Here is a 19,936-nt window from a genome sequence, read left to right on the forward strand (position 1 = left end):
TAGCCCACCTCCCCAGCAGTGCAACATTTTTGTAACACTTTCCTGTTTGTGATAATTTGTTGCCAATATTGCCAACAGTTTGAGCTGCAAACTGTAACAATACATAATGTTACCTTAGTAATATAAGAATATAGTGTAGCTGCTGAGTTTCATTGACTGAAGGATTGATTTAAACTGAAAGATGGCCATTAAGTGAGCCCTTAGAAGCAGGATCTTTGCTGATCAATCACGGCAGAATGAATTGATCAGCAGTTTAGGTCAGGCGGGCGCAATGTTTTCCCCCTGCTGGCTTTCCCCCTCTCCTCGTGCCCCCCCCCCCCCTCTTACCTTGATTCAGACGTCCGGGCGTCATTCCGTCACATTGTCAACGTGACGTCACATGACCTCGCGGCGTCATTTGATGCCTCGTTGCCATGGCGACGCATCACCAGGAGCGTATGAATCAAGGTAAGTAAGGGTTACAGAGGTCCTGCAGTTCCCCCGGCATTAATTTAAATGCCTTCGGGAAGCGCGCGGGGCCTCTGTAAACACCGCGCCCCCCGCAGCGAATCTGCCCCCCACTTTGCGCACCGCTGGCTTAGGTCATCAGTTTTCAATAAAGGTAATAAAAAGCTGCATATATTAAAACAACAAAAAATATTTTTTAATTGTACCTTTTTAACTGCCTCTTTAAATGGAACTAACGACTGAATGAACCACAGCGGCATAACTAGTGCAGGTCCTGCTGAAACCCACGCAGGTATTGTCCTGCGCCCCCTGACGCTAGAAGATGCTACGGTGGTGGTTGTGCAGGGCTTTGCCTTTCCCGAGCCCGTTTGCGACTGGCACATAACGGCTTTGCATGCCAAGCATGGACAAGTCACATCTCACAATTAATTGAGCAAATCTCTTTATCTCCCTGTGCCAAAAGGCACCAAAATATCGATTGTAAGCTCTACGGGACAGGGGTCTGTAACATTTTATGTATAGTGCTGCATACTGTGCTATATTGTTATTCTTAAGCACTTTGAGTCTCATTGGGAGAAAAGCTCTATATGAAAGAAAATTGTTATAATGTATAATGTAAGATCCTTTATGTACATGTAAAACACTGGAATCTGGAATCTCCCCCGCTCCCTGACATATGCTAACTGAAGAGGGGGGGGGGGGGGGGCGGTAACGAGTTTGGTAACCAAAGGGGTTGGGCACTTACCACACAGTCACGGGCTGTTTTTTAATTGCTTTATTTGTGGTGCTGTGTTCATCAGTAAACAGCATGAAGTCCTAATTCCTACAACCAACAGCACTGGGATATATCTGTTTATACGCAGATCTGCAAAACATCGTGATCCACTATGATTTTTTTAATGAAACTTCTTTCTCTGGGAAATATTTTCCTATTGAGGACGGATGTATCACACTGTGCCTGTCCTATCTCAATCACTTTAACATGCCGTCACCCTCTCACAATTTCCTTCAAAGTGTCATTCAAAAGTGTCATTCTTTTGTCCCAGATGTAGAGCTGTTTGCTCGTATGTCAGATATTATACAGGAACATTACATGTTACGTAGAGCTATGAGAGTGATTACCGGTACAATATTGCATGGATAGCTTATCTTTGCCACAACGACATTGCATCTGTATAAAGAGGTTATCTGAGGGCAAAACTAGCTTGGGAAATTTGGGTGATTGAAACCTAGAGTCACAACTCTTTCTGACGGTGGAAATAAGCAAAAGCCCTTTTAATGTAACTTAAAAGACATTCCAAAAAAGGGTCTGGAATTAGCAGAGGGTTCGGCTATGGAGACATTCACACAGCTGTGTACATTTACTAAAATATCGTGGATCTGCAACGATTTCCAAGAATTACACATATATTTTTGTAACATTTATGAGACAAATTAAATGATGCGAAACAATCCATGAATGTGAGGGTGCAAAGGTCAGATATTCGTTTGTCTCTCAAACTTAGCATTAACCCGCTCAAAATGGTCTCTTTTATAACCTTAAATGTTTACTTCTTTTTTTCCTTTCTGTAGCTCTGAAGTGCTTTGAATTCCATTGGGAGAAAAGAGCTACGTAAATAAAGTGGCTGTTATTATTATTATTATTAGCGATCGATCTGGTGGTGAGTCTATATAGAAGGGAAAAGGTTAAGTGACTCAGTTGGGCTCCATGGGGACCTGGATTCTGCTTAGATTCTGTCTGAGAAGGAGAATTAGATGTAGAGATTTATATCATGTCATACAATATCAGACAAAAACAGCATAAGTGAACATAAATGTCAAAGAAGAGGGTGGAATTGAAAAAATGTCGTGGTTTTACCACCCCAAAAAAATTTGATTCAGAATTCACTTTCATCTGTTGTTACCACTACAGAGAGCACAAAACACCCTTATCTCCGCCCTGCTGGGAGAGTGAAGCGTGGATATTATTTCAACACCTGGAGTTTGTGAGCAACTTGTTTTTGTTTTTATCTGGAGTTTTACTTGTCATATCTAGTTAGAACTACAGTAGCAGTGTGCACTGGGGTTATTTCCATTATATGGTTTGGTAGCTGGAAACCGTGACCTTGTAAAGAGGTGACATTATTACGGATAATGTACACACTTAATGTAAAAAAAATAAAAAAAAGTGTGTGTCGAACACGCGCATTTTAAGTGACTTAACTTCTTTGTCTTTTGTCACTGTTTTGTCACAGAAATTGTATTTGTGATGGTGATGTTTTCAATGACAACATGCGTGCCGAGCACCCTATGCGCATGCGTGCCATGAGCACCCTCTGCGCATGCGTGCCATGAGCACCCTCTGCACATGCGTGTCATGAGCACCCTCTGCGCATGCGTGCCATGTGCGCCCCCTGCGCATGCATGCCGAGCACCCTCTGCACATGCGTGCCATGAGCGCCCTCTGCGCATGCGTGCCATAAGCGCCCTCTGCGTATGCGTGCCATGAGCGCCCTCTGCGTATGTGTGCCATGAGCGCCCTCAGCGCATGCGTGTCATGAGCGCCCTCTGCGCATGCGTGCCATGAGCGCCCTCTGCGCATACCTGGGAGGCCTCCGCAGAATCCAGCGCTGCCATCCCCCTCTCCGGTGACTGGTGCTGTAGCAAGCTGGCAACACTGACATCGCTGCTGGTCTCTTCTGCCAGCAGTGACGTCACTTCCGCCACCATGAAGTCCATTTACTGCCAGGGAAATGTTCTGCAGTGGTAGATGTGCGCAAAGAAGTTTCACTTCAAAAACAGTAGTGGCTCCTTTAGTATCTGTCCCAGTATTACAGCGCTGTGACTGTAATAATATGCCGTTGTGTGCATATCATTCACATCAGGGGCGTAGCTATAGCCCGGGCAGCGCGGGCACCCGCACTCTTGGGTGGGCCATTCTCCCCTCCTGTCGGTGGCCCACCTGTCTCTCTTCAGATAGAGACAGGCTTGGGCGAGTAGGAGGAGAGCGGAGGATACCGGCTGCGGAGCTGATCACAGTACGGAGGGAGGAGGGGAGGAGGGCTTTCTTCCTGCTTAACCACTTCCAGGCAGCAGGTGGCGCTGCAGAGCACTCCATAGCTGCTCCTCCCTGCATGTCCCGGTTCTGTGTGTGTGTGTATGTATATATGTATATGTGTCTGTGTCTGTGTGTGTGTGTGTGTGTGTGTGTGTGTGTATTTGTAATGCATATGTGCGTTTCGTGCATTATGTGCATGTATATGTTATATATTTAGTGAGTTTTTTTATATGTTGAATATAAATGTGTATTGGTATATAGTGTGTGTGTTACACTAATGTTGCATGTTTGGTATGGTGTAGTGTTTGTGTGTATATATGGGAGGGAGGAGAGAGAGGGTGGGGGGGAGGATGGAGTAGAGATGATGACGATGGGGAGAAAAGAGGAGATGGGGGGAGAAGATGAGAAGGGGTATAGATGATGATGAGGTGGGGGAGAGATGATGACGATGAGGGATGGGGAGAGATGAGGGATGATGAGATAGAGCACGGTAGCGCAATCTTTTTCTCCTAGGCTATGCCCCCCCTGCCGGCTGTCCCCATCTCCGCCCCCCCCCCCCCTTTACCTTTGTTCCGGGTGTCATGACATCACGTTGCTATGGCGACGCGTCTCCAGAAGCCGTCTGAACCGAGGTAAGTGAAGTTTACAGAGGCCTTCGCCGCTTCCCTGGCATTTAATTATAGTGCCTTCGGGAATTGCGCAGGGCCTCTAAAACCCCGCGCCCCCCGCAGATAATCTCGCACACCCCGCAGTTTGCGCACCCCTTAGATAGAGGATGGGAGGGAGACAAAATTCTAGTCAATATTTTTTTTTTTTGTTTCAATCTTTTTTATTGTTTCACAATATAGTAACATCTCTTTAAACATTGACATTTGCATCACAAGACTGAAGTTCAACGTAGCATTTGTGAGTTTTTAACATAATATAAAATACAGCATTTCTAGTACAGAGCGAGTACCATAGCGTTTTTGTAATCCAATCTTGTGAGTCGTGCTTATGTACCTATGAAATAGGTCGGTCTTGAGAAGTGGTGAAGAAAGAAGGAAGAGGGGGAGACTAAAGGGGCGGGGGTGGGGGGGAGGAGGGGGTTTGAGGTCTATCTACTTGGTATTCATAAGTTTGTGAAATGAGTATTTCCTTTCAGTGTTATGAATATTTTAGTCTAGGGACCAGGGTTCCCATATCTTATCGAATTTGTCGAGGGAGTGGTTTAATTGGGCTGATAGTTTTTCCATTAGTTTAACATTGTTAACTCTTAATATGACTGTACGTCTAGATGGGGGGTATATGTCTTTCCATGCGGCTGCTATGGAGCATCGAGCCGCCGTTATTATATATGATATAAGTTTACTTACTGGAGATTGAAGTTCCTCTATTGGTTTTGCTAACAGGAATGTCAGCGGGTCTATAGGCACTCTCAGATCCATGCTCTCGAGTATCAAGCCTTGAACCATGGTCCAGAATATCTGTATTCGTGGGCAGTTCCACCAGATATGGACCATATCCCCTTTCATACCACATCCTCTCCAGCAGAGATCTGGAGTTCCTGGGAAGATCTGGCTCAGTCTACTCGGGGTTAGGTACCATTGGAATAAAATGTTGTATATGTTTTCTTTCGTGACTGTACAAATTGATGTTTTAGCTGCCGATTCCTAGATATCCCTCCAGTCTTCCCTATCTATGTCTATGTTTAGGTCTTCAGCCCATTTCCGCATATAATTGTGAGGTTGAGAAGTTGCATGAGATGCTATCCCCGTATATATCTCCGAGATCAAACCACCTCTATAAAGGCCTTCCATACATAATTTCTCAAAGTTCGTTAGGGTAGTATACTTGCTTTTCTGGGAGAACGTTTGGAGAAAGTGTCGGATCTGTAAATAGCTAAAAATTGGGAGGTTCTGTCTGTGGGGTTTTTGCTTTAACTCCTGATAGGAGAGTATCTCTCCTTCTTTAATACGGTCTTTTGCTGCAAGTATGTCCATATTTCTGAGTTGCTCCACATATTTGGGGGAACACCCCGGCGGGAACCTAGGATTATGGACTATCGGGACCATGCTTGAGGGGTGGATGGAGAGGTCGTATCTTTTTTTGCTTTTGGACCAAATGTCCCATGTGCATCTCATTGCCCCAAGTTTAAATCTTCCCGCAGGGCTCTCCCCCTCCCTGGAGCTGCAAAGCTCCACCGCTAGAGTGGAAGGGCCCACATAGGAGGACTCGATCCCCAGCCAGCCACAAATTGTTGGCTCACAGTTCCACATTACTGCTTGTTTTAGGTGGGCCGCATGGTAGTATTTGATGATATCTGGTACCCCAATACCCCCCTGATCTTAGTGCTAGCATTACCGATCTTGCAACCCGCGTTTTTTTGTTCTTCCAGATAAATTGAAAGATTCTGTTTTGGATATTTTTGAGCTCCCTGATCGGGACTTTTATCGAGAGAGTTTGGAAGAAGTATAACAGTCTAGGCAAGATATTCATTTTTACTGCTGTTATCCTTCCGATCCAGGATATTTGATAGTCGTTCAAGGTCTGAAAATCTTTTTTAATTTTTTTCAAATAGAGGTGGGTAATTATATTGGTATAATAAATTGTATGTGTTTGTTATGTATATTCCTAGATATATGATATGTGTTTGGGACCATTTATATTTAAAGTTTGCTTGTAAGAGCTTGACCTCTTGGGCGGGGAGCGATATATTTAGTGCTTCAGACTTGTCATTGTTTATTTTGTATCCTGAGACCTGGCCAAATTGGTCTAGTTGAGATTGCAAATTTGGTAGAGATATCAGTGGGTTGGCTAGTGATAGTATTATATCATCTGCAAATAATGAGATCTTGCAGTTTGTTTCTCCTATCTGGATACCCTGGATATTTATATCATCTCTAATTATTGCCGCCAGGGGTTCGATCGATAATGCGAAGAGGAGAGGGGACAATGGGCATCCTTGTCTAGTACCATTTTTAATTTTGATGGGATCCGAGTCTCCTCCTGGGAGCTTAACATAGGCAGTGGGCGTCCTGTAGAGGGCTCTAACGCCCTCCAGGAATGGGCCCGAGAAACCAAATTTTAACATTGTCTGATCTAAAAATGCCCACTTTATTCTATCAAACGCTTTTTCAGCGTCTAAACTAAATAGAATCGCCTTTGAACCGGTCAGATGCACATGGTCCACGATATCCATGACCTTACGGGTGTTGTCCGAGGCTTGTCTGCCTGAGACAAAGCCCACTTGGTCCGAATGTATGAGTTTAGGGAGGATTGGGGTGAGTCTATTCGCTAAAATTTTGCTGAAGATTTTCAAATCTGAGTTCAACAGTGATATAGGTCTATAACTCCCACATTGAAGAGGATCTCTGCCCTCTTTATGAATAATCGCTAGGTTGGCCATTGAGAGTGAGGTCGGGATTTCCCCACCTTCCAGAAAGGTGTTAAACATCTCAAGGATATACGGGGACAGCACCGCTCTGAACTTTTTGTAGTACAGGTTGGAAAAGCCGCCTGGGCCTGGTGTTTTATTAGTTTTAAGTTGGCTTATTACTTCTGCAAGTTCTTCCTGAGAGATTCTTTTATTTAATGTCTGCGTATCTGCCTCTGAGAGCTTTGGAAGATTACATTGCATGTCCACCTCGGTTAGATTCTAGGTTGTATAGTTTGGTATAGAAATTTGAGAATTCTTTCGCTATTTCTTTTTTCTTTGTATGTTGTCGCTCCTGTTTTGGTACGGATTGCTGGGATTTGAGATTTAACTCTCAGACCTCTTAATTTGTTGGCTAGAAGCCTGTCAGCCTTATTGCCCTTATCGTAGAACCGTTGGTTTGTCCACCTTAGCGCTCTCTCTACCTCTTCTAGTTGTATTTTTTTGAGTTCCAGTCGAGCTCTTTCTAATAATTTCTATAATTTTTTTGAGGGGTTCTGTTTGTGCTTTTGTTCGATATTGGCCAAATTGTCCGCTGCCTCTTTATATTGTTTTCTTTTTTCTTTTTTTTTTATATGCTGCCATGGAAATAAGGTCCCCTCTGATTGAGGCCTTGTGTGCCTCCCAGAGCGTTGTCGGGGAGGGCACTGAGCCTCTGTTTAGTCGAAAATATTCTTTGAGTTTTTGTTTAATTACACTCTCTGTTTCTTGCGAATTTAACAGAGAGTCGTTTAATTTCCAGGGATATTTACTGTTTTTGCTAAAGGGCAGGGAGAGCGCTAATTCGATAGAGGCGTGGTCCGACCAGGATATAGATCCTATGTTAGACTGGACGGATGCCTGGTGAATATTTTTAGTACCTAAGAAATAGTCAATCCTAGAATAGGACTGATGAGGGGCCGAGAAAAACGTATAGTCCCGCTGACCTGGGTGCTGGGCTCTCCATATGTCTAACAGGGAGAAACTTTGCATTATTTCTTTAAACTCCTTCGCTTTTTTGAGAGTAGTCCTGGGGTGTCCAGACTCCGAGGGGTCTGATTTATCCACTTCCGGGATACTTGACATATTGAAATCTCCTGCTACAATCAGTGAGGAGAGGGATAGCGGGTCCAAAGACTCCAGGACCTCTCTCAGAAATTCAGGTTGGTGGTCATTCGGAGCATATATGTTACATAGGGTTACAGGAGATCCCTCGAGGGAACCCTGAGAGGGAACCCTGAATCACAAGGAACCTGGCTCCCGGGTCTCTGACTATTTTTTCCATTATAAAGGGAGTATTATGTTTGAGTAGGATAGCTACTCCTCTTTTTTTCACGGAGTAGGAAGCATAATATGCTTGAGGATATAAATGTTTGAATGAGTTTGGGGGGTATTTGAATTAAAGTGTGTTTCTTGGAGGAAAAGTATATCCCCCTTGGTTTTTTTCAGCTCCTGAAGGGCTAGTTTCCTTTTCCTGTGTGAGTTGAGCCCCTTGATATTCATAGATATTAATTTTGTTGAATCTAGGGAGGCCATGTATATCTGTGTTTGTGAGCACGTATGGGCTTATCCACTTTCCCAGGGTGGAGGCTCGATTTTCTTAGTTCTCTTTTTATACCGGGGTTTCCATTCCTTGTTTTTAGAGTCCTTCTAGTGATAGACATGGATGCCTGGGAGGGAGGGGAGGTGGGGGAGGAGGCTGGGAGCAGGTGGGGGGAGGGGAGAGATGGGGAGCAGAATGAAAGTGGGTTCCTTACGAACTTTTATGTCAGTTATGTTTAGTTATGTTGGTCTGCAACAGGTACATTTATAGCTTTAGTTTTACACCAGTAAAGGCTATATACAGATATACAGTTTACTTAACTTTTTGTACACATTCCCACAACTTCTGTATACCTGTAGTTTTTCTAAGAGAGAGATTATTTCCAACTCCTGAGTCCCAACTTTTATAGGGGTTTGTCGGGACAGAGGGGTGGGGGGTTTGGGGGAGTTGGGGGGGGGGGGGGCAAGGAACCTGTTTTCATTTATTACGATCTTCGACAGATATATTTATACCTTTAGCTCTACATCAGAAGAATCAATATACAAATGAATAGTTTTAGGGAGGGGGAGAGGGGAGGGGGAGGGACGGAGACGGGGGAGGGACGGAGACGGGGGGAGGGACGGAGACGGGGGAGGGACGGAGACGAGGGGAGGGATATGTGGGGGGGGGAGGGATTGGGGGGGGCTTTAATTATGGAAGACATCCTAGAACAGGGTCCTTGGAAACTTTAGGAACATCAACAGTAAAAACTATTTACAAACATGAAATGTAGGTCCATATTCCCAAATCCTATATCCACCACCCCCCTCCTCCCCCCCGTACAAGGACCCCCGCAAAAGCCTCAATCTCCATCTGGACATTGATTGTCTATGTAGCGAGTCCTGTTCCCTTCTGGTATAGGGGAAATATAATGGGTGAGAGCGGGGAGGGGGCAGAGACGGGAGCAACCACCGGGGACAAAACAGCAAGCCCCTGAGATTCTTTTTCTGTCAAATATGAACCCTCGGGTGAAAGTGAGTGGTAAACAGACCTGATAGTTGAGGGTCGTGGTTGGTGTCTCCGCCGCTGGATATAGGACATCCCCCCTCCTCCTTGCTGATCTGGAGGTGCGTCTTCTTGGAGCCCTCCGAACCACCCGGAGGATTATGGAGAAAGCTCTCTCGACCACCCCCTGGAAAAGGTATCCAGGGCACCTGGCTCTTCCTCGGCGTTCCTCCCAACCGATGCCAGGGGTAAGATCTCCCTCTCAGGCGTGCCCCCCCCCCCCCCGGAAGCGCCGAACGTCCGGTGCTCGCACGGAGGGTGGCTTACCCCCTGATCCCCTCCCTAGGGTCGGGGAGAGAATTGGGGCTTCAACGGGCGAGGTAGGTGATGGATCGGAGGGGGGGTTGGAGGGAAGGACGAGGGGGAGATAGCAAGGGCCAGGGGCAGCGACGGGTGGACGCATGAGATACGAACCAGGCAAGGGGGGGAGGGCCACCGGGGGGGGGTGGTCTCCCGACCGGAGCGGTCTCCAGAGCTCTAGTAGTGAAGGGGTAGGGCGGGGATAGAGCCAGGGGGGCCCGCAGCAGCGAGAGCAGACCAGGAGTAAATCAATCGGAAGGAACCTTTCTCCTCCAGCCGGAGGGGAGATGAGTATCTGGGCATCAGGAGAGCTCTTGTGAGGCTCTCAGGTCCGGGTGGCCCTGGGCTGTGGAAGTGGTGTCTGGGTATTTCTCATGGCTTCGTCCTTCCAGGAGCCACAGGGGACAGACCAGACCAGATGGAGCAGCTCGGGGACGCTGGTGTTCGCATGCTGATTCCCGGTAGGTTTCCTCCGCTGTTTCTTTCTCGATTCTTTCTCTAGGGGCTGTTATGGGTTCGCGGCTCTGGGTACTATCTGAGAGGCGATTCTCTCAGAAGCTCTATGTTGGGGCGCTGCATGGCGGGAACTCGGCTCCTCCTCTCCTTCTCTCTGATTTTCTAGCCCTGGGAGACTTAAAGATTTTAGAAAAGTGGGGGCGTCTTCTGGTCTTGAGATTGATCTGAACTTGCCGTTCCTTTGTACGATCAATTTGAATGGAAATCCCCATCTGTATCGGATTTTTTGGATGTTTAAGATTTTAATGAGGGGTTTCATGTCGCGTCTTCTCTGTATGGTGGCTCTAGAGAGATCGTTGTAGACTTGTAGGGCTTCATTCTGAAAGTTGATTTCCCCTCTCTCTCTGCACTCATACATCAATTTTTCCTTTATGGAGTATGAGTGCATTCTTATGATGACGTCTCTCCTCCTTCTAGGATCCTCGGAGCGGGGACCTAGCGCTCTGTGGGCGCGATCCATCTCTAGGTCTCTGGGGTCAAGAACTTGAATCAGGAATAAGTACAATTCTTCCAGGTCGGTTTTTAGATTTTCATTTTTTATTTCTTCAGGGATGTGTCGAATCCGGATATTTTGGCGGTGATCTCTGTTTTCACGATCCTCGATGGTGTCCTTCAGGGAATTGATTTAATTTCCCAAGCAGCATATCTCATCCTCCGCAGATGTTTGGGAGAGGATCACCTCCTCTAATTTTGTTTCAACATTCTCTGTGCGCCCTGCCAGTTCTTTTATTTCCGTTTTAACCCCCGTTATGGCTGTTTGGAGGTCTTCTTGGAAGTTTTGTCTCATTTTTATTGAAAATTGGTCAAATACATTTTCAAGATAGGCTTTTGTGGCTTCGACCGACTCTCCTGTCTCCCACGGCCCCCCTCAGCGCCGCGTGTGTTTGCATCAGTCTCCTTGGAGTTTTCTTCGGCGCCATCTTGGGAGTCCAGGGTTTCAGCTCCGCGGCTCGCCGATTTTTGTATAGTCGCGCAGAACTTGGCAATGTCCAGGTTCCCTGTTCTTTTTTGTTTGTTTGCCATCTCTTGGCTTTTACCTAGTCGGGTCCCCGAAAAGGTGTTTGTTTTGGCGTTTTTTGTTGTTGCTTATTTTAGTTGCTTTTAGGCAGGGAGTCTCGGGAGCTCTTCCCTCAAGCAACCATGCCGGCTGACGTCACCGGAAGTCCCACCGTTCTAGTCAGTATTAATATTAATGGGGCCCGCGAATGTCTATCTACGCCACTGGTTCACATACAGAGCGCTCTCCAAGCATGAGCGTGCTCAGCGCCAGCGGGGACTCAGCCTAACCCGTGCCAGATGTCTATGTCTTGAGCCCACGCATATACGTGACTCGTACCCCCCCCCCGGCTGGTTGGATAACCGCAAGCTGTGACAATAATGACCCCGGCAGTCCTTATTCCCACTTATATTGTTGTTGTTTCCTTTCTTTGTTTTCTTTATTAAAAATGAACAGCAGCTGTTACAACACATACAATACAATACACAACCGGTGAGGCCAACACTCAATCCAAGGATGAACTTCACAGTTATTATTCCTACAATACTAAACAAGAAAAGGTGTAGTAGGTGCGACAACTCACAAGGCGGTCAGAGGTCAGAGGTCAGAGGAAGAGGCCACCCCCTAACTCCTGCCTTATATATCCTCCTGAATACTCCTCCGACTCCCATTCCTGAAGCCCCTAGCATTAACCCCTTACAGCCACACACTAAGGCCTCGTCCAGGGTAGCTCTGAGCGGGCGGGCGCGCTCACGCTGGCCGCGATGAAACACATTGCGGCAATGTGTGTGGCCAGCGTAAGCAAGCGCCTGCGCCCGCTCGGCGCTCAGAGCAAGCAAATTTGAATTTGCCGCTCGCAAGCGCACCACGTGAGTGGTTCGCCCAACAAGGGCGAACCAGCTCTGTGACATCATCGCCGCGCCCCCAGGCGAGCGTACGCCTAGCCGGCCACAAATCGCCTGGCTTAGCAGGGTGCAGCGCACGAGCGCCAGCACGCTCGTTCCCTGCCTGGCCGCAGCCCTAATGTGGGAGGGTGGGGGGAGGGAGAGCGGCACCGTAATCATGGACACCCTACGCTGATAGCTCCTGGCTTACTTATTACTAATGATATTTAATTCCCGTGTAAATCAGAGGAAGATGAGCAGAATTCTTAAATCTTTCCTGGATAGTCTCCTTGAAAGGAACTTTTTACACGTATGGCAATAAACTCATGGATCCATTACTGTTAGAAAATGCTAAGTACTTCCCCTTTACCCCATCTCTGTTCTCGAACATGACAGAAAGAGACGGGCGACAGACACAAAGGGTTGGCAAAGCTGGATGATAGGAAATAGAGCGAAACAAATTAAACAAATGATGAGGAATTGGTGACTGCGACAGGGACTGAGGCAGACAAAGGGGGCAGCGTTGTGACGGAAGGTGGGGAGGAGAAAAATAGAGAGAATGTGGTAAGGGAGGACGAGAGGTACCAGTCCTGAGAGATACAGATCGCATATCCAGAGGGACAAAGAAAAAGGAGTGAAATAGAGAGACAAGTTCTGAGGAGGGGAGGATTGCACAGAACAGAAAACACTGAGAGGGTTAAGTGATAAAATGGTTGGATACAAGAACGAATAACAAGCAGAGGAGGTGTTTGAGAAACAAGAAGAGTTGGACTGACAGTGTGTGCATCATCTCTCAGTTCGAGTGAGCACAGGACCTTGCTGGGGTGGGCATTGGAGGCTAAGTCTGCCAGCCATGCTCACAGGCACAGCCATGTGCCAGAACCTCTCCCTGGCACAACTGTGGCTTCTTCTTCACTGCTTTATCCCAGGTAAGTGAGGGACAGGGAACAGGGAGAAAGGAGATAGGAAGATGGCAGGAGAGAGGGGACCATGAGATTGGGAGGAGGAAGAGCTGGAAGAGTTCAGAGTGAGGGGACCTGACAATTATTACATTCCATGGAAGGGGCACACATTCATTGAGATTCTTATTTTACAGGATGCTTTTGTTTTCTTTTTTGTTCTCAGTTTATCTTAATCAGCATTGGTAAAACCATTCCCTTCACACACTTAACATCCATAATATAGATCCACATGTTTTATGATGCTGGGATTTAGTAGTTTTACTTCATTTTGAAGCAGTTCAGTTACGTCAAAAAAAGAAAATATATAATTTAAATGAAAAGCCCAGAAGTGACAAAATAATTTGGTGATACACAAACTGATCCTCCTATAAACTCGCCAGCACTCAGACACACATTATAATAACACACATAAGAATAACACACAAACATAGCACATACCTACTTATCCAGTTCTACCAATACTCCAGAAACACGTGTATTTCTATCTTGCATACATACTAACATACGTGTATACTAACACACCCAGCAAAGATAGGAATCAGTAAATAAGCAGCGGAATCGCTTGATTCTTATTGATCAAAAGTAAACTAATCCATTCAGCAGGGTGAGGATAAGAGATTTGCAGGCTGTGAATTGTACTATTTGTGTGCACACTGATATAAAAAGGTGTGAGAGGGCCCAGGGGATGTGTTGTCCGCCAGAAAGGTTGTAACATTCCCTTTAATTGGCATTGGCACATGGTATTTGGGACCAAGGCTAAATTTCTAAAGCTTCCAATGACTGAGCTCCAGGTCAGAACCAATGCTAAAACCACCCTAACTCCTGTTACTAGTTTTAAATACTTGGGCATATGGTTTGACTCCCATTTAACATTCGGGATGCACATTGATACCCTGACATCCAAAACCTATGCCAAACTAGGTGTACTTTACAGGAACAAATCCAACCTAAGTCTGCTGGTCAGAAAGCGTATCGTACAGCAGATACTAATGCCAACTATAGACTATGGAGTTACAGCATAGTTTACAGCTCGGCACCCGAAACCCACTTTAGCAAACTTGACACACTCTACAATTCAATATGCCGTTTTGTTCTCCAATGCAACTACAATACACATCACTGCGAAATGCTCAAATAACTAGATTGGTCGTCACTTGAGTCTAGGCGCAAAGTTCATCTCTCCTGTCTTGCCTTCAAATACTTTCTGGGCAAACTACCCGTCTATCGGAACAAGCTCCTCACCCCTACCACATGCAGCACTTATCATCTAAGATCAGACTCAAAGACTGTTCATGGTCCCAATGTTTAGCAAAGTATCCGGCTGCTCCTCCTTCTCTTACCGTGCACCCCAAGACTGGAACAACCTACCAGAGACTCTCTCAGCCTCCACCAGTCTAAGTTCTTTCAAAACTAAAGCTGTCTCACATTTTAATCAGGTCTGTAACTGTTACATACGCCTATAATATATATTATCTCTAACTGTGCATGCTATGTCTTGTATATAATGTATAACCCTGCTCACTTATGTAACTGTATTTGTAACCATGTATTATTTGTCACCATAACTCTATGCCTAGGACATTCTTGAAAACGAGAGTTAACTCTCAATAAAACATTTTATAAATAAATAAATTAATTCCCTGTTAATGTGTTGGCTGCAGTGGTCGAAGTGGCTTAAAGAAATCAATGGCATTGTACCTAAAATTGTTAATGTATGTATCATTGTGGAAAAGCTATTCTAACTATATTTTAGAGCGATTTATACAATGTTTAAGTGAGAGAGGCTTCCTACAATAAATCAATTATTCTTTAAATAGAGAGCGAAACTAACTTGTGAGTACAAAGTAGCGACACCCAGGTTCTAAATATAAAAGTAGTGGTTCTCCGTACCATCTAGAACCTTCAGGGCCGCCAACAGAAATCTTGGGGTCCAGGACAAATGCAAGGAGCAGCCCCTCTCCCCCCCTTCCCCTCTCCAGCGCACCTACCAGGGTGCAACTTTTACTTAAATTGCAGTGTTGCGAGCCCTATTTCACCCCTCGCGAGCCCCCCATTTTACACCTCGCGAGCCCCCTCTATTTCCCTCCTTTTTTCCATGTATTTCTCTCCCCTCCGTCTCACCTTACTTTACCCCCTCCATCAATTACTCCACGCTCACTCAATCCCTGCCTCCCTGCCCCCCTGCGTCTCACTCTTACTCTCTCTCTTTTCCTCACTCAACCCTTCTCTCCTCTCCCTCTGTCAATTACCCCACGCTCACTCATTCCCTCCCCCTCAAACAATTCCCCCTCACAAAATATATACCAAAAAACTTCACACCCCAATGCAAAAAACTTCCCCCCCCCCCCCAAATATATACAAAAGAATCCCCACCCCTCAAATATATACAACCTCCCCCACCCCCTACCCAATACATATATAAAAAACAATACAAACCCCCCCATACGTACGTACGTACATACATACATATAAATATATATTAAAAAAAACAATACATAAAAAAAAACAATACAGTGTTTCTTCCCAGAGAAGTACGATGGAATGTTGTACATTAATTCAGTCTCTGCCAGGGGCAGGGGCCAAGCTCTCGCCTGATGGCAAACCCATGTGAGGTTTCGCCGGGCGAACGCCAGTCACGATTCGCTTCCATAAGCCGTAAGGTATTCATTTTTGGGATTTACTGTTAAACCTTTTCTGAGACTCATATGTACTTTTTCCCCAAGAATGCCCCTGATATTGTGATGTACTCCTTTGGTAAAAAACTCAAGAAAAAAATTAAAAAAAAAAAAAAAAACAATACATATAAAACCCACCCAAATACTGTACATATAAAAAAAAACCAATGCATCTAAAAAATGACCCCAATACATCTACAAAAGACCCCAATACATATAAAAAAAGACTCCAATCCATTAAAAAAATAAAACAATACATATAAAAAAACAACCCTCCCCAATACATATAAAAAATACCCCAACCCATATAAAAATACCCCCAAGCCCCTCAATACATATAACAATTCCCCCAAGCCCCCCAATATATATAAAAATACTAAGGTAATAAAAGCTTTATTTGTACGAGTTCCTCTATCCGTGGACTATTATGTTTCGTGTATACACCCCCCCAACACCCCCCCCAGTGTGTTAATATTATCAGGGCTGGGAAAATATTGTGAACTAGACAACCCTAATCTACATGAATGTAAGTAATAATACTAACACTAATAATAGTCATGGATAATACTACAAATAGCAATAATATTATATATTTAATACTTGTATAAATCAGGTACTAATACACAGTTACACAGTAATAATAGTAATGGTGATATAAATACTGCGGGTCATTTGTAATAATAAGAGCCAGTTCCCCACTCCATAATAATAATAATAATAATAAATGTGTCCTCGCCCCCTCCTGTCTCCTTCCCTCTTTCCCCACCCAACTCCCTTCTCCTCACCTAGTCCCTTTTCTTTGTACCCTTAATTTCCCATTTCCTCACCTCCTCCTGTAGGGTCCCTCTCCAACCTCACCAAATCCTGTAGGGTCCCTCTCCCCCCTCACCAAATCCTGTAGGGTTCCTCTCCCCCCTCACCAAATCTTGTAGACCCCCCCTCACCAAATCCTGTAGGGTCTCTCCCTCCCCCCTCACCAAATCCTGTAGGGTCCCTCTCTCCCCCCTCACCAACTCCTGTAGGGTCCCTCTCCCCCTCTCCAAATCATGTAGGATCCCCCTCCCCCCTCACCAACTCCTGTAGGGTCCCTCTCTCCCCCCCTCACCAACTCCTGTAGGGTCTCTCTCCCCCTCTCCAAATCCTGTAGGGTCCCACTCCCCCCTTACCAACTCCTGTAGGGTCCCACTCCCCCCTCACCAACACCTGTAGGGTCTCTCTCCCCCCTCTCCAACCCTTGTAGGGTCCCTCTCCCCCCTCTCCAACTCCTGTAGGGTCCCTCTCCCCCCTCGCCAACTCCTGTAGGGTCCCTCCCTCCCCCCTCACCAACTCCTGTAAGGTCCCTCTCTCCCCCCTCACCAACTCCTGTAAGGTCCCTCTCTCCCCCCTCAGCAAATCTTGTAAGTTCCCTCTCCCCCCTCGCCGAATCCTGTAGGATCCCTCTCTCCTCCCTCGCCAAATCCTGTAGGGTCCCTCTCTCCCCCCTCACCAAATCCTGTAGGGTCCCTCTCTCCCCCCTCACAAACTCCTGTAGGGACCTTCTCCCGCCCCCCCATTTCCTCCTGTAGGGTCCTTGTGTGCCCCCCTCATCTCCTTCTGCTCTTCTCCGGTAGGGCGGACTGTCTCCTCTCCCCACTCTCCTCCTCCAGCATAGACAGCCTCTTCCAGCGGGACTCCCCACACGTGAAGATCACAGCCCATTGCGCTCTCCTTAACTATGGCGACGGAGCTGCCTTGTGGCTTCCACCACCCTAACACCGCTGTAGCCCGAGTCCCACGCAGGGCATGTACTAAGGAGGTGCGCGCGGCTCTCACGGGTCAACGTTCTATAAGTGTGCGCGGAACGCTTGGCTGGCGGGCATTTTTTTTCAGACTTTTTTTTCCTGAGACGGGCCCGGCGGCGGCCGGGCCCCCTGACTCACCGGGCCCGGGACGTCAACCCCAGCAGACCCACCCTGTTGGCGGCCCTGAGTACCATCACACCGAGAGCACTCGCTGGCTGCAGTGTGACATATCCAAGGTGAGGGAATGACAGACCTATGTTATGAACTTGAAAACAACGGTCAACGCTCAGTTATAATCACTGAGGCATTTCCCTGTGAAGAAGGATTTCCATGTTGGCCAAGTCCTGCAGCAGTAATGTATATAAGTCTGAGGCTACAGCCTGCACCCCACACATGGCGCATATAACAGATAATTGGCATGGCCTGGCACACAGAAACAAGGAGTTCTTTGGATAAAACTGCATGTCTCCTTAACGGTTTGACGAGGCAGATCTAATTAAAGACAATTAGAATGAGGGCCCGGCCTTGTCCTGGCAATAACATTCATTGTCTTTCCTGAGAATTTCTCGAGCAGGAGGTTCTCAGTCTTTGCAGTGCTTTGCCTGTCACTAATTGGAGCTGCTTCCAATGTCGTTCCCATGTGTAGGGCTGTATGTCACTGCATTACAACCACTGTCAGATCCTCCGCTGGTATAAAACCGTGTTAAATAGTACCTCAGCTTTGTAAGTTGGTCACCCTGCTTGCTGCTTACATAGTTACATAGTTACATAGTTACATAGTAGATGAGGTTGATAAAAGACGTACGTCCATCAAGTTCAACCTATGCTAAATTTAGACAGATACTTTCTCCTATATTCGTACTTACAGTGTATTAATCCAGAGGAAGGCAAACACAAACCCCAGTGACATTATCTAATGATATCTCATAAGGGGACAAATAAATTCTTTCCTGACTCCAATAACTGGCAATCAAATTACTCCCTGGATCAACATCCTTCCCATGTTTCCTAACTTGGTATATCTCTGTATACCTTTCCTTTCTTAGGTGTTAATGTGGAATTCATGTTAAATTTGTGTATTCTTCACTGGGAGGGTTATTTTCTTAAGTCTGCCTGCTGCAAAACTGCTACAAATAACATTCTACCTGATTTATTAAAGAAAATAATTTGCTATTAATGACAACTCTGGTGCTTTTTTTGCGTGTTGATCATTTATGCAGTGCTACTTAAATATGAGGAATGTTATATCAATTGCTCAAAGGTAAATAAGATTTTATCTTGCATTAAATGGGGAATGGATGGAAGGGAAGTGAACATAATTATGCCCCTTTATAAAGCATTAGTAAGACCACATCTTGAATATGGAGTACAATTTTAGGCACCACTCCTTAAAAAGACATTATGGAGCTAGAGAGAGTGCAGAGAAGAGCCACCAAATTAATAAAGGGGATGGACAATCTAACTTATGAGGAGAGGCTAGCTAAATTAGATTTGTTTACTTTAGAAGAGAGGCGTCTAAGAGGGGATATGATAACTATATACAGATATATTCAAGGTCAATACAAGGAGCTTTCAAAATAATTATTCATCCCACGGGCAGTACAAAGGACTCGGGGGGCATCCCTTATGGTTGGAAAAGGAGATTTCCCAGCAACAAAGGAAAGGGTTCTTTACAGTAAGGAAAGTTAAAACGAGGAATTAATTATCCATGGAGACTGTGATGGCAGATACAATAGATATCTTCATAAAAATATTGGACATCTTTTTAGAAAGGAAAGGCATTCAGGGAAATGCCAAAATAAGTAAACATGGGAAGAATGTTGATCCAGGGAGTAATCTGATTGCTAATTATTGGAGTCAGGAAGGAATTTATTTGTCCCCTTATGAGATATCATCCAATGATATTTCACTGGGGTTTTTTGTTTGCCATCCTCTGGATTAATATACTGTAAGTAGAGTATTTGTCATGTACATTTAGCATAGGTTGAACTCAATGGTCATATGTCCTTTTTCAACCTTTTTCAACCTCTTCTACTATATAACTATGTAACTATGTAAAACCTGAATTAAACTCAAACTATGTTTTTGGGTGTAAATGAATGTTACCCTCCTTACCTGGCTCTAAAGGAGGTCATCAGATCTGGTGCTGGTTAGGGGCAGGGTGCTGGGTAGGGGCAAGGTGCTGGGTAGGGGCAGGGTGCTGGTTAGGGGCAGGGTGCTGATTAGGGGCAGGGTGCTGGTTAGGGGCAGGGTGCTGGGATGAAAGTATGGAGAAAGGCGCCAGGAATTTTTATAAAACAAAAAGGTGCTTTATTGACAGTTGTCTTAAATACTTCCCAGGTATTAACATACGGTG

The 19,936-nt window shown here is 45.6% G+C and overlaps 1 protein-coding gene across 4 annotated transcripts in view; it reads left to right on the forward strand.

The window, feature by feature from the left end:
- The first annotated feature begins 12,571 nt into the window (after positions 1–12,571).
- The window catches only part of LOC142499178 (immunoglobulin superfamily member 11-like), a 31,259-nt gene continuing 23,894 nt past the window's right edge, over positions 12,572–19,936 (forward strand). For 2 of the 4 annotated variants that reach the window (XM_075608178.1, XM_075608179.1), the window contains exon 1: positions 12,572–13,091. In XM_075608178.1, the coding sequence (XP_075464293.1) occupies positions 13,016–13,091 (76 nt within the window). In that variant the 5' untranslated portion in view covers positions 12,572–13,015. The remainder of the gene's footprint in view (positions 13,092–19,936) is intronic. The other 2 variants (XM_075608180.1, XM_075608177.1) reach the window with 2 other exon arrangements.

This window comes from Ascaphus truei, chromosome 7 (genome assembly GCF_040206685.1).
Source record: "Ascaphus truei isolate aAscTru1 chromosome 7, aAscTru1.hap1, whole genome shotgun sequence".
NCBI lineage: Eukaryota > Metazoa > Chordata > Amphibia > Anura > Ascaphidae > Ascaphus > Ascaphus truei.